This window comes from Xiphophorus couchianus, chromosome 18 (genome assembly GCF_001444195.1).
Source record: "Xiphophorus couchianus chromosome 18, X_couchianus-1.0, whole genome shotgun sequence".
NCBI lineage: Eukaryota > Metazoa > Chordata > Actinopteri > Cyprinodontiformes > Poeciliidae > Xiphophorus > Xiphophorus couchianus.
The window spans coordinates 11073893-11088198 of record NC_040245.1 but is presented as its reverse complement, the minus strand read 5'-3'; the positions used below and the strand labels follow the sequence as shown (position 1 = coordinate 11088198).

General features: G+C 41.7%; 2 protein-coding genes and 1 long non-coding RNA gene across 3 annotated transcripts in view; 1 reads left to right on the top strand and 2 right to left on the bottom strand.

Annotated features, from left to right (window-relative positions):
- The window catches only part of dpf1 (double PHD fingers 1), a 63897-nt gene extending 62484 nt beyond the window's left edge, over positions 1-1413 (bottom strand). Inside the window, exon 1 of the mRNA XM_027999113.1 lies at positions 1281-1413. Within this exon, the coding sequence (XP_027854914.1) occupies positions 1281-1393 (113 nt within the window). The 5' untranslated portion in view covers positions 1394-1413. The remainder of the gene's footprint in view (positions 1-1280) is intronic.
- A 2749-nt stretch (positions 1414-4162) lies between these two features.
- LOC114133298 (zinc finger FYVE domain-containing protein 1) lies at positions 4163-12085 on the top strand. The gene is made up of 12 exons (XM_027999088.1): positions 4163-4378; positions 5035-5316; positions 5714-5936; positions 6219-6436; positions 6598-6704; positions 7541-7649; positions 7749-7846; positions 7924-8041; positions 8219-8389; positions 10164-10356; positions 10440-10538; positions 10755-12085. The coding sequence occupies exons 1-12, from the start codon at positions 4262-4264 to the stop codon at positions 10985-10987; spliced, it is 1968 nt and encodes a 655-aa protein (XP_027854889.1). The 5' UTR covers positions 4163-4261; the 3' UTR covers positions 10988-12085.
- LOC114133299 (uncharacterized) lies at positions 8764-10157 on the bottom strand. The gene is made up of 2 exons (XR_003593149.1): positions 8954-10157; positions 8764-8828 (listed from the first exon to the last, which is right to left on the bottom strand). It is a non-coding gene; the product is annotated as an uncharacterized LOC114133299 (long non-coding RNA).
- Positions 12086-14306: the final 2221 nt, after the last annotated feature.

Below are 14306 nucleotides of genomic sequence, written 5' to 3'. Positions count from 1 at the left end.
TTCGAAATCTGCCAGGATCTATATGGGTAGAGATTCTGGAGTTAAAGTTATTCTACTAAAAAGGGAATCTTTTATTTCTGGGGACTAGCTGGTGTTTAATTACAATAGCAATCAACCAAAAACACTAAAATACCCTGACAGCCAATCAGAGCAGTCCTCCAATCAGCACCATAGCACCCCGGTTTCCTGCCTCTTGTGAAGTGATATTCAAAGCAGCCACATGTAGGCTGGCCGCGCGCTGGATCGCACGAAATTTCTCGTGTCTGCACATCAGAGTGAAAAGCACAACGACGATCCATATGTGTAATCTGGTCTCAGGTAGTTACAGATCCGGCACATGCATCCGATGTCTGTCCCTGCTGCCACACACAGCTCTCCTTCCTGAGACTTTTCTTTGTTTCAAACTGCTTAAAGCCGGAGCGGTTTGGAGCGCTCCAGCACATCACGGTTGGCTCTTATCGGAGCCATTGTGGAAGATTTTGGCTGGATTAGTGTAAGCACCCACTGACAGGTGCACATCCGCTAACCTTTTTGGCCGGGAGCCCATAAGGCGGGCAACCTCTGCATTGCTCTGAAATAAACCTCATCCTCATCATAATAAAAAAAAGAAGTAGAACCACTAAAAACCAATGCGCAAAGCGGATCTCCATATAGAAGCAAACGTGATGCTGTATGCATACAAGGTTAGTGTAAATGCGGCTTAAACGCGCGTAGGATGAGCGCAGCTCTCTGACCGGCGTATTTATCCCGCCTGTCCATCTCCGAGGGGTCCGGAAGGTAAAGCTGCATCCTAAAATCAGCGGCTGTGTTTACCTCCTCCTGGTCTAGAAACAGTGCTCAGTTCAAGCTGCTCTAAAGCCATCCAGAACTGCGGCCAGCTCGCCTCCACAGCCTGACTTTGACCGTGATCTTGGCTGGTTACACTGGCAAGGGACATGCCGGGTCACCCAAACCTACCTCCAGCATTCCTCCATATCCCTGCACACACACGCTGCTGTTGGATCAGGAGAATGATTTTATGAACTGCACCGGAGCGCACATACAAAACACTTCCATCCCCAAACCGAGATCCTTAAAATGCAACTTTTCTGCTCACTCGCATCCCCTGACATTATCCCAGTGTCTGCTGTGTGCATTGTATGTATGTAGACATGCTGATGATCATGCTGAGAATTATCTGTGATTTATTATTTTTTTCCAAAAGCGCCGAGGTTGCGCTGACAGCATGCACAAACACACACGAAAAAGGCGCAAAAGCCCACAATATGCCCAGTACTTACGATTTGAGGGGGTTCTGCACCGCTGTGGCCATTTTGGTATAGTATGATAGAATGCAACACCGCAGAGCCCGGTATTGTACATGTAATGTAGCAGCTATTTCAATTTCATTCATTCTCTGGGGCTGCGGCTGGACCGAGCCAGCCAATGGGAGACGGGAGCGCTCAGTGACAGCTTCGGGGAAGTGTAGTTTTTTGCGCATGTCTGCTTGTCACACGGCGAAGCGGTGGGCACTACAAGTACCAGAGGGGATAGCGGTGCCAGTGGACCACAGGCCCGCCTCGGACCTGTAAGGGCAAAGCCATCCCCCATCCCAATTTACAGAGGGGTGGAGGGGGGTGGGGGGGGCTCGTTTATAGAGTTATGTTGCATGGATGACTATGAATCTATTACTGTCTAATCTGGTGATAAATTAGATTACAAGAATACCTTTAGCTTCCAATGTAAGTTTTAATTAAAGCGGTGGTAGGAGTGTATATGCAAATGAAGGAAATTATCTATCTGAAAGGTTCAGCCTGGAAACTCCTATAACACATATTAAAGTGTTAAATAATACTGTGCAGCGTTTACAGCTAATTAAGACATTTATTGGCACCCATCATAAAAAAGGGGGGACATGCCATAAAATAAAATCTTCTTTTATTTCAGTAGCATAAGAAAATTATAAAAGTCCTGTGTTTAATTTGAGTCCATTTCCTTTCAGGAGTAAGATAATTCTCTCTAATTTTATGTTTATAAAATCACCTGTGGCAGTGCTGGTTCTTACATGAATAGCAAGGTGGGCGAGTCCCTCTGTCTGTCACAACCTAACATCCCGCTTAGACTACATATGCATAAAAGCTTTAGAAAGTAAGTCCTGGACACACACATAGATGTTAGATTTATAATCTGGTGCTTATACGCCACCCTGTGCAATGCTGCCCTGGGAAACTGCCCTTATAGCCCATATTAAAACCCACCACAATTGTTGGTACCCCTGCTGCTTATAATGTCCTTTTGACAACAAAACAGAAATCTTCTTCGAGAACATGTGATCTTTGAACTTTCCACTATGCACAGCCACTTTACACATTCCAGCATCCCCAGTCCTTTCTTACACTTTTTACTCTCCAGGTCATTCTTCATAGCGAGTTGGATATTTGTGTGAGATGGTTGATGTTAGTCTGATGAACCCATTTCTTTGTTGATCTGGTGATATATTTTTGATCATAATCCATCTGAAATTTCCAGTGATGCACAATCAAATTACCAGTGGGGTCCACATTTCTGTGTATGTAATTGGTTTATGTACTCTTATAAGTTCCCCATGGCATTTGGAAGCAAAACTGCCCCACAGCATAATAGGACCTCCATCGTACCTAACATTGTGCAAAATGTCATTTTCCACATATTCACTTTTTGTTTTGAACCAAATTTACCTGGAAAGTTTGTTGCCCAGACATTAATCTTCAGTGTCATGTGAGTTTATGTAGCTATGAACAAACTTTAAATGTTTATATTTGGGATGGTAGGACAGAAAAGCAATTTTTCTGGTATGATTCCCAAAAAAAACAGTTGGCCAGATGATGTCTAGTAGCTGTTATGGAGACTAGGTGATCCCAAAATATTACATTTTGCTCTTATCCTGTAACAGTGAACATTGGAGATTTTTAAGATCCCATACAATCCATACCAACTGCTAATTTTGTAAAAAAAAAAAAAAAACAAAAAAAAAAAACATTATGTCTGCTGTAAAAGATACATTTGAAAAGATTTTATACATCTATACCAGGAGTGCCAATAAATGTGGTTGACCGGTGTGTATTAAGTGATGACACATGAATTGACCATGCTTTATCTCATTATCTATGAAGCCTGGCAGGGAACATCCTAAATTATTAACTAATCAGAGGTGATGGCTCGGGTCTAGATCTGTAATTGATTTTTTCAGACATGTGTCTGCACTGAATGAGCCCCAAGCAAAACTCTCTTCAACCTCTTCACCACTTCAGCTATATTCTTCCTTGTATGAGACATTGTTTTTTTGTTTTCTGGCCTCTTGATGGATATGAGGAATTTAATTTAATGCAAATTGCAAAGCAATATTTTAGCTGTGTAATACAGAAGTAGGAACGAAGGAACGAAGGAGACCTGACATAGCGTCGATGTTAGATTTCTTTTTTTTTTTTTTTACTGTATGTGTCATGTTCGCAGCAGTGGCGCCGCTCTAAAGCCATTCGGTGACATGCGATATTTATAGATCTGTGCTAACAAATATTTAATGAACATTAGCAACTAGTTCTAACATGGCAGCACTGCTCCAGTAAAATACTCTTTGACAGCTACATCAAAACTTTGATTTTGCTTTGGTGGCTGTAAATGTGGAGGGGAAGGTTTTTGCGAAGCATACATATTTGAAATTGTAAATCAAACATAACAACTTGAATTGTATTCTGTCTCCATTGATAATTTACTTTTATGAATAGATATCAGATAATAGGGGTAATCAGGTGGATCATCTTTTTTAAATTTACACGTTGCCACAACTTGGTGTCTACAGTTTTGTGAATGGCAAAGTTGCCTGCTTTATTATATTTATCCACAAGGTGGTGCTCATGCACCGTGCACAAATGTATCAATGACGCTGAGTATGGCACATCTTCGAGGGGTTTTTTTGAGTCCACCCCTTTTATGGCAGGTTAATTTAGCATTAAATTAAACACCACTCTGAGCGTTCAATTTTCTATACTCATTTATGTTCGTACAATTGCGGCTACAAATTGTGTTCTAAGTTTCTACGGCTGTATTTATTACTTACGAGAACAGCGTGAAGGAAGCTTGTCACTGAACATCTACCAGTTTACCAAGCCTGCCTTCTATATGATCATTTTACTTACCATACCGTACGGCGCCTCACTCTCTGTGGCTGTTGTGATTGACAGTCATGCTGAACTTTCGTTTTGCGTTCTGGCGTCTCCACTATGTTTTGAATGTTTAAAGGACGATGTCGGAAATACTGATGAAGGAAATGGATAGTCTGTCGGTCGGCCCAAAGAAGTCAGAGGAGTTGAGGGAGGGGGCCCAGAGCTTCCTGCTGGTGGACGAACAGGAAAACCTGCAGGTAAAGTTAGCCGAGCTAATGCTAACAGCTAGCTATTTGGCTAAAGCGAAGCTAACACTCCCTCTAATGGAGGCCCATGCCTCAAGGTGCACATAGGGAAATATTTCTCCCTCTCTCTCTTTTTTTTTTTTTTTTACATCTTTTAGAACATTATACAGTTCTTTTTAAATTTGCGAAGTTAGCTCGTTTTAACGATTCGCTATTTCCAGCCTTTTATTTAAACATGTAGCAGCGTTAAGATGTCTACTTCTATTGTGTAAGTTTTAGATAATTCTCCAGAAATGTTTAGAGTGTTTTTAACAGCAGAAGGAGACAGAGCAGCGTGTTGACTTGTCATTAGGGAAAGGACCTAGTGAGTCATTCTCTTCTGACCCACAGGGAGGCACTCTCACTTTGTTTTTATTACGTGATCAAAGTGCAGCTAGATAAGGACTTTCTTTACTTATCTAAACATGTTAAAGCTCATCAAGACATTGATTGTAAATGCAACTGCTCTGACCCCACAACGGGACAAATTGGTTTCTTATTATGTTTCCTCCTGATGATTCTGTCATCCTCACCCAGACTCATTCTAATTGAGTAACAACTGGAGCCTGCTCTCATGCGTCAACCTCACAGCCACAGCTTTCTCCCTCATCCCGTCTCTCCTCTTCCAGGTGAAAAATGATGCTGAGTTTGTGGAGAGGCTCGGCTGTGCGGACGTCACTGGGGTCAAGGTCCTCTCCATCTTTGGCAACACCGGCGATGGCAAGTCCCACACGCTCAACCACATCCTGTTTGGGGGTGAGAGCGTGTTCTACACCTCCAAGTCCCCCAGCTCCTGCACGGTGGGCGTGTGGGCCGCTTACAATCCCTCCCTGAACCTCATCGCCCTGGATACAGAGGGTCTGTTGGGAGCAGCGGCCAATCAAAACCAGAGAATGCGTCTTCTTCTAAAGGTGAATTTAGAGGTTTCTGATTGGTCTTGATGCTTTAAATCTATAAACTTACCTATTTCTGCATCGTTAATGACAGGCAGCACTACAGTTTGTTGTTTGGAGTCATTTTGAGGTGTTTCCAGTAGCCATTACTTAGCTGGGTTTATTTGTGTTTGCCCAGCAAAAGATAAACTAATAGGAGTTTCTCTGGATTTTAAGTTTGTTCTAATTCCTGCTGTGGGTTGAGTGAAGTATACAACTAAATGTTCCTGGTACAACAGGAGTTTTTCTGTATAAACTAATAGGAGTTTCTCTGAATCTTTCTGTTCTTGTGATGTGATATTGTGATGCCTGCATTGCAATAATCTTCTGGCATTCTTTCAGTAAGTGAACTCACACGTTCTCTCGTCTTCGTCAGATTTTGGCCGTGTCTGATATCGTCGTCTATCGCACTCGGGCGGAGCGTCTCCACAATGACATGTTCCAGTTCCTGAGCAGCGCGTCCAGGGCCTACCTGAAGCACTTCACCCGAGAGCTGAAGGCTCTGTCCAGTCGGTGCGGTCTGGACGTCCCCCTGTCGTCTCTCGGACCCGCGGTCATCGTCTTTCAGGAGACAACACACACTCAGCTGCTGGGCCAGGGTACAAAAAAATAGTACAGAGCCTTGCAAAAGTATTTAAACCGCTTGAATGTTTTCACATGTTGTCATATTATTGATGAAAAAGTTCTAGTTCCGCAGGTTATTTTACTTGTAGACTTTTCCCATGTAAAATAATATTCAAGTGGAACTAGTACTTTTTCATCAATTTTAAGAAATTATTGACTTAAAACAAACTCCTATATCTTGCTGAAAAGTTACTTGTAAGTTAGTTTTGTCTTATCTCAAGTGTACTAAGATATTTTTTAAAAATCCACCTTCTTAGACTCGAAGGCGCCTGGTTATGCTGACACTCTTCTTCAGAAGCGTTTCCATGACTTGAGTTTGGGGACAGAGGCCTTCAGCTCGGTCCAGTACGTCGGCACTCAGACCGTCACCCCCCCCACCGACTACAACAAGCTGCTGGAGGCCGTCAGGCAGCAAGTGAATAACACTCACACGCGCTCCCCGCGCCAGCCTGGGATTGTGTTTCATGCTCTGGAAGTAAGTGGTCTTAGCGAGCTTTAGCAGATGAATCGGAAAGTGTGCAGTTCTTAGTTTTAATTGGTCCTCTGGGTTGATTCTCCTTACCTTCTGTTTAGCTTTCATCCCACTTTAAGTTGCACTTTTCCTCCCTCTAAGCTCCCCCTCTCTCTGCTTGTCAGGCTCTGAGCGAGCGTTTCAGTGGAGAACTATCAGACGATAAAATTACGCTGTACTCCTTCTTCCCTGATGAGTACTTCACCTGCTCCTCTGTGTGCCTCAGCTGCAAGTAAGTTGGTCCAACAGTCTGCAGACTTTACTGGAACACTTTTTATCAAATTCTTCTGGAATGTAATGTTCAGGCATTTCTTTGGCTTGGAATACAAAATTTTTATTTATTATTTTTGCTGCTCGTGGCAGCATGTTGGAGTGTCTCTGTCATGTTAGTTCTGATTTGTTCATTTTGTAAACATTTGTTTGTGATTGTTTTGGTTCACATGCTGCATGTTTGGACACATTTTCCGTCTGATCGTTGTTTTAGATGCCGTGCATCTGGAAGGATTTTTCCTGTGACCTTTTTGCTTGTGCACAATTATTCTGATGGCAATCTGTGGCAACAAGGTATTGCTTTAAAACTGGGAGCAGCTGATTGGCATCTTAAAAACTCCAATAATATCTGAACCACAACCCCAAATTCCAGAGAGGATTCATGGTCGCATGTTCTCTTCCATCGATCATGAGGAATGAGGATCATATCCCTTACTGCATGATGTTTTCCTTGGAGAAAAAGGTCTTGTTGCCCAATCAACCCCACGCCAGCATCCAAAAGCCACCCAACACTCCATTACTGAGCAAGCTCTGCCCTGGCGGCATTTCCCGAGCTTAATCTTTAGTTAAGCTTGGGTTTTAGCTTTGGTCACATAAAACATGCACACAAGGTTTATCTTTATAAATATCATATATTTTCTTTTTTAATTATTTTATGATTTTTCCTTTTGCCATCTCCCTCTAAAGCCTTTTTTGAAACTGTAATATTGGGTTGAAGATAAAATAACAATAACTGGTTGATTAAAATGAAACATTTAATCAGATCTCCCCTTATAATTTCCTCTCTGCACCTTTTAGCATCCGTTGTAAAAACGGCATGAATCACCTCAGAGACCGGGTCCCCCACATGGCAGATGGACTCTGCCAGTTTGCTCACCAGTTCAACAACAAGGTCCTCATCTGTAAAGTAAGTCAGCAGCACCACAGTGAGTCACTGCTCTCTCAGTTTTTGTTAGAAGGCCCAGTTAATTTACCATCTTTCTGTTTGACTTGGTTCTGTCTCCAGCGGTGCTACGAAGGAGGCCGGGAGGTGATTGTTGTGCCCAAAACCTCGGCTTCTTCTGACAACCCGTGGTTTGGGCTGGCCAAATACGCCTGGTCAGGGTAAGACGATACACACACACGCATTCTTCTCTGGTTCATATCTAGCTTCCGATTATTTCTTCCTGTCCTTAACTTAGATACGTGCTGGAGTGCGCCAGCTGCGGCGTAATCTACCGGAGCAGGCAGTACTGGATGGGCAACCAAGACCCTGAAAGCGGCGTGGTCCGCTCCGAGGTCAAACACGTCTGGGAGGATGTGAGGCAACAATCATATCTGGCACAATATTTCAGCACCTATAAATAAAATGACAAAACCTCTCCAGTTTATTTTGAACATATTTTAATCGTGTTGTCGGTTTAACAGTCCAGAGATGATCAGAATACGTTGATATGATTCTCTTCCTCTCTGTTGGATCCCTCTGTCTTCTTTTAGTCCGACATGTTCATGACCAGCCACCAGAACGCGGCTCAAAGGGTTCTGGACGGGATGAACTATGTGATCCAGTCAGTGTCTGAGTATGGAACCGGCCCCACCAAAGCCGTCACTGCCTGGCTCACTGACCAGGTGGCTCCGCCATACTGGAGACCCAACGCAGAGATCACTGTGAGTCCCAAGAACTAAAGCAGAGATTCAAAACTGACTCAGAAACAGGCCCACAGCAACACAGATACTCTGCCATATGTAACAACTGGCATTGTAAGTATGGCAGAGTAGCTGTATTTCCAAAAGTAACTTGATTTCAGATTATTCCTTAAAATAGCAACAGAGTTAATTTGCTGATTACTTGATTACTACTTGATTACTTGAAAAGTAAGTTGGATCACAAGTTACTTCATTAATTACATTCAGCTTCCGATGCTTTAATATAAAAATGCCAACCAGTTTCAGTCGGTAGTGTTTAAGGGCAGCAACTTCTTCAAGTCCTGTAGCTGCTCCCAACTTTTTCTCGCTGGTTGATGAAGGTGCAACACTTCGACTGATGGTTTCAAACGTTTTATTAAATGAATTTTTGCCGCATAAACGTCCAAGACCACCGTGAACACTGCAATAAAATACACGGTGACAAATATACATCAATAAAACCGTCATGTTCCCTTATATGAATTATTCACATGAAACTTATTACACATATACAAACACAAGAATATTCCACTCAATTGTCCATACCGTATGCCCCTCCAACCAGAAGGTTAGGAGTTGCTAGAAGTCCATTTCTTCCTTATTTCAGTTCTTTGTCTTTCTTGTTGCCGCTTGCGCACACCAACTGAGTATAAAACGAAACTTAAAGTTCTCTATCAAAAGCATCACGTGACCAAGTGACGACCTAATTACTGAGGTGGTCAGATGACGCCACCAATCAAACGGTACCCCCCAAAATATGTACAAAAAAAAAGCCCATGTGACTACGTTCGTTACAAGTCCTATCCTCTTACTGGTTTTACACTGAAGTTCAGTTTTTGTTGTTTTGGTGTTGGGGGACCTTCTGCCATTTAGTTGCATCTCTCTGCTACACACCACCTGGTGGAGCTTGCTTCGTCAGCTTCACTGTACCAAGCTGCGATCCCTAATGTTTTTTTCAAATATTGTAATGCTGTTGTTCTTGATGTAGAATTTTTGTAGTTAAATGGTTTGGAAAGTTTTAAAATGATTATTATACCCTCAGAAGCAGTAGTAAAAAGTTATTTCATTTCAGAGTTGAAATGAAATAAACTCTTACATTTTATTGTAAAAATGGTTTACAATAAATATGACTTCATATTAGTCAACAGAACTCCTTCCCCCAAAATGTACATGCAGTAAAAAAAATTGCTAAAAAAAAGTTGTTGTTTTTTTTCATGTTTATGTCATTTTATTAAATGAAATCGGGCTATGTACATCAGCAATCAGTTGATAAGCCTATTCTGGGATCGACTGGTAGTAGCTCCATCCTCCACTAGGGGGCTTTCGCCCTCTCTCCTTATTGCATTAAACTGCTGCATGAGAGAAGAAGAGGAAATCAGTCTCGTTATTCTGTCTCCTCTGCATTCAAGGGTGTTACAGCAACACTTTGTCGACAACATGCCTTGATATTGTCATCGGTAGCTGACACAAAGTAAACGCTAATCTCTCTCCTCCCTCCATTGTTTACGTTTGTGTTGCTGCCTGGTGTTAAACATGAGACATCTCTCCTTGAGGCACAAGATGAAAGAAACAAGTAAAAGGATAACGATAGTAGACTTGGATAACTCTAATCTGATTACTGGATTAGAAATGAGGCATTAGATTAGTTATTACTGAAAGAATCGGAGAGATTAGAGTTACTGACATCACTGCTCACAAAGCTTTCGCACTGATATTATTGAAGCATGTCCATCCACGTCTCCCTCCCTCCCTTCAGGCCTGTCATGGATGCCAGAAAGAGTTCAAGGAGGCGGATCGGAAGCATCACTGTCGATCATGCGGCGAGGGTTTCTGTCATCCCTGCTCCAACCACAGGATGCCGGTGCCACAGCGGGGCTGGGGAAGCAGTCCTGTCCGGGTGTGTCAGCCCTGCCACCAGGGGGGAGGACCCACCGATACCAACAGCCAGGGTAAGACCCACACAGCCAATCAGTGAGTGTAACACTATGAGGTGATGTTTGTGACACTTTGAATGTACTTTTCTTTCCAATAGTGAGTAAAGTGGAGTCTCACGGTCTGATGGCTCGCAGGGTGACGGAGGTGGCTCAATCCACAGTGGATATGGTCACCACGGCGTTGGACTACCCCCGCTGTGAGTCCCTTCTACTTCTTCTTCCTCATCGCATTATGTTAAGACTCCCACATACTCCTTTAAAGATGATATCAGATAAAACAGATCAGTAAAACCTTGTGTTTTCATGTACATTTTTGCATTGGCAGGAAGCCTATATCTCACAATTTGTCAATATCCTTAAATAATGACAGCTAAAATTTAATTTTTGGGGGGGGGTTTTGTATCGCTAATCAGCTTTCGTGAAGGACGTGGCTCGGCCAGACTACTGGGTCCCGGACCACAGCATCACCCAGTGCCATGAATGCAATAAGCCCTTCACCCCAGCCATGTCCAAGCACCACTGCAGGGCCTGTGGCCAGGGGGTGTGTGGCCCCTGCTCCACCCACATCAAACCCGTTCCTTCCCGAGGCTGGGACCACCCGGTCAGGGTGTGCAACGGCTGCTTTGCTCGCACCGACACCCTGTGACCGCCCGCCACATTCGGGACAACTTTCCAGTCTTCCTTAGATGGTCCCATTCAGCACTGTGAATCCCAACGCTCAAGGAACCTGAGAGGGATCAACCCAACCGCACTAAGAAACTAAACTGAACTGGAATCAGCTTTCATGGGGACTAAAGAGGAACCTCAGAGGCTTGATATAATCACTAGGTGGGGTGCTAACTGTCAGCTCTGCTGAAGTATCTGTTTCACTCTTATCTGCCTTTATTTTACAAACTGGTTCTGCATCAGTTATAAGGCGTCATATCCAGTGGCAGAGCTGTTTTTCTGCAGCCTCTCAGCATCAAGGAACTTTGAGTCGAACTGGACAAAAGAACAAGCTGCACATTTAACTTTTAACAGACAGTTTTTATCATGTCTGATGTTTATCTCCTCAGTTCTCGTTAAGTTGCAGCAGAACTTAAACCGAGGTTTATATTATTGTTTCTTCCCTTTCTGCAGCGGGCTGCTCATACTTACCATACTTACTAACTAGTTAATTTAAAGTAAAAGGGAGTTGTTTGGATTTTCTTAATTCCCCCAAGCCATAGGAAGCATCTTTTTGGTCTCTTGTTGCACAGAGAGCAGAGATTGAAAATCTTGGAGTTAGAAAAACAAAGTTTGGGGTGTTCCTGTGGTTCACGAGGTTCATCTGCAGCAGCGTGTGCCTTCATGGGTATATTTCTACTCAATTAAACATATCATTAATTATGGATTTATTTCACTTATTGCCTTGACTATCATTTACAGTTACATTTGCTATATAGCGAAAGCAATGAGAATAAAATCAATATCTTAGCACATTTAGACATTCCAGTGGGTTAAAAGCCCTGAGTATTGGAGTAGATTTACTTCTCAGAAAGCTAATGCAGCTGCACTAAACCAGAAATGCAGTCTCATCTAATTATATGTAAATACAACATTGAAAGTTTGGTTTGAAAACTATCACTTTTCTTTGTCACAGATTCTTGCTTTAGTTTATTTTTCTGTGTAAAATGCAGTTTTTATTCAATTCTGGTAATTGAAACTCCTGACTTTGATCTTAAATAAAATAACGTTGACCAAATAAAGAAAAGAAACACATTTTCTTTCTGTGACTGATTGTCTTTGCTTTGCAGATAAACAATACATCAACATTTTATTCACTTCTAAAATGTGAGATGATCAGAAAGTCTTAATATATGGTGAGAATTTTCAGCCTTGCTGCCCACAATACCAGGAATTTACTGCAAGTTTTCTTAGTTTTGGTCTATAAAAAATGTGATATCAGCAGACTTGACAAGACAAACAGAGGTTTGAGAAAACGGTCTGTCACAAAAAGTCACACAAAATCCAAAATAAAGGAATTTCTCCACTAGTACTTTCAAAGTTTAAAAAAAAGTGCACGGTTGCTAAAAGTAATAGCTCTTTTTGTGGCCTGGTTTCAAAGAGAAACACAACTAAGCAAATCATGAAATCAATGGCTGTAGAACTGAGGACATCAAGTTGCAGTAACAGCTTCTTATTTTGTATTATCTAGGGGTAGAAAAAGGATTCCACACAGAAAGGCAGTGACAAGGGTCAGTTATAAAGGGGGACATTAATTATTAGTCCAGACTAGTTGTACATGAAGCATGGCTCCCAGTATGATTCTCATTTTGGCAGAATAAAGCTTTTCAAATGAACAGATTTTGTTTATATAACAGACAGCTGATTTATTCACAACAGTTATAGTGTTGGCTAGAACTGTGTTTTCTTCTGGTGACATTCTGTAAGTGTTAATGTTTAGACAATGATCTGCATTAATCATTATCGTGAGTCAGCTCAGTATGCGACTCACTTGTATTTGTAAAAAGTTTTGGTTGCGTGTCTGATTCACTTTTAAGGGTTGCAGAGCTGTCTTTTCCTAAAACGGCGCCCAGGTGACCTTTAAAGACACTGATACACATATTATGCCACAAGGAAAACATTATCCAGTTTGAGGTTTAAAAAAGTTGTAAACATTTATGTTGTTTTTCCTAAAAGCAGAACCTTTATTTCGTTCTTGAAAGCAGACAGACCCTTGCAAAGGTTGGATTTGTTTTACTAACTTTTACGCACTATTCAATTTTTTTTAATGTCATACAGTGTGATCTTGGTTTGCAGTACCTTATGTGTACACAGGAGGGCGCCCCATGAACATCAGCAGCGCAACAACACGGGAGTAAATTTCACAGGAGACCACCTGCTGCTGACTGTTCAGACCGTCTCGGCGGGTGGGTAACAACTAAACCGTCCTGGTTAGAAGCCAGAAAAAGACGATTCTCTGCAGCAACCTGGTTCCAAAAGTTTATGCTCCCTTTAACAATTACTTTACTTTCTTTGCACAAACTCATTTGGAAATATATGTCCATCTCTACATTGCTGAGGTTCTTTATATCTAACAATGAGGACATTTCTGCTCCCATTCCTCTTCAGATGACTCTACAGATGTATCAGATTAAATTTTGCACAAGGACAATCTAAAAGTTTAATTTGTTCATTTGTATCCACATCATAGTGATCTGAAGCTGTAGGAAATTCGGAAATATTTCCTAAGGAAAAAAAGAGAACGATTTACTCATATAGAAAATGTTTCAAAGAATGACTAAGAACAGCCTTTATTTTTAGGAGCACAGGTGAACGCAGTCAGAAAATCCCCTCTGCTTGTAATAAACAGGTGATTTATATTAGTACTGGGAGAAATTCAGCAAACGAACAACAGGTGGCGCACTTTCCCTCTGAGTGGTAGCTCAGATGGATCCAGCCTCTTGTGTATTGGTCTGTTGGATCTGGCATAGTTATTTTTATGAATGCATTTAAATTTAGCCTTTTTCATCTTGTGTTTATGTATAAATAACATTTTATGTGTATTTGAGACATTAAGAGACTGTGTGTGTGCTTATATGTTCATATTCATCCCCCTTTACTCCATGTGTTGAAATATCTCCAGACATCACCAAATTATTACTATTAAATTTAACTTAAAGCATATGTGTAAGAATGGCCTAGTCAAAGTCCAGAGCTAAATCCAATTCAGAATCTGAAGCAAGACTTGAAAATTGATGTTCACAGTTGCTCTCAATCTAATCTTAATGAGGTTGGAATTTATGTATTTATTTTATTTATTTTTTGCAAAAAGTAGTGGAAAACATGAAGCTCCAATAAATTACACAGATGACTGCAGTTGTGAATGGACAACATGTGACAAATTCAAGAGGTGCTGAATACTTTTGCACAGCAGAGCATGTTGTGCTGTAGCAGCCAGCTGTGCACCACACACTAGACAAGCTGCACTCATCGATAGTTCA

Bases quoted from the DNA above. Each gene is read 5' to 3' on its own strand.
- LOC114133298 (XM_027999088.1), top strand. From the start codon at position 4,262: ATGTCGGAAATACTGATGAAGGAAATGGATAGTCTGTCGGTCGGCCCA. The intron at 6,437-6,597 runs GTAAGTGGTCTT...TCTGCTTGTCAG, and splicing joins TTGTGTTTCATGCTCTGGAA to GCTCTGAGCGAGCGTTTCAG. The intron at 10,539-10,754 runs GTGAGTCCCTTC...ATCGCTAATCAG, and splicing joins GGCGTTGGACTACCCCCGCT to CTTTCGTGAAGGACGTGGCT.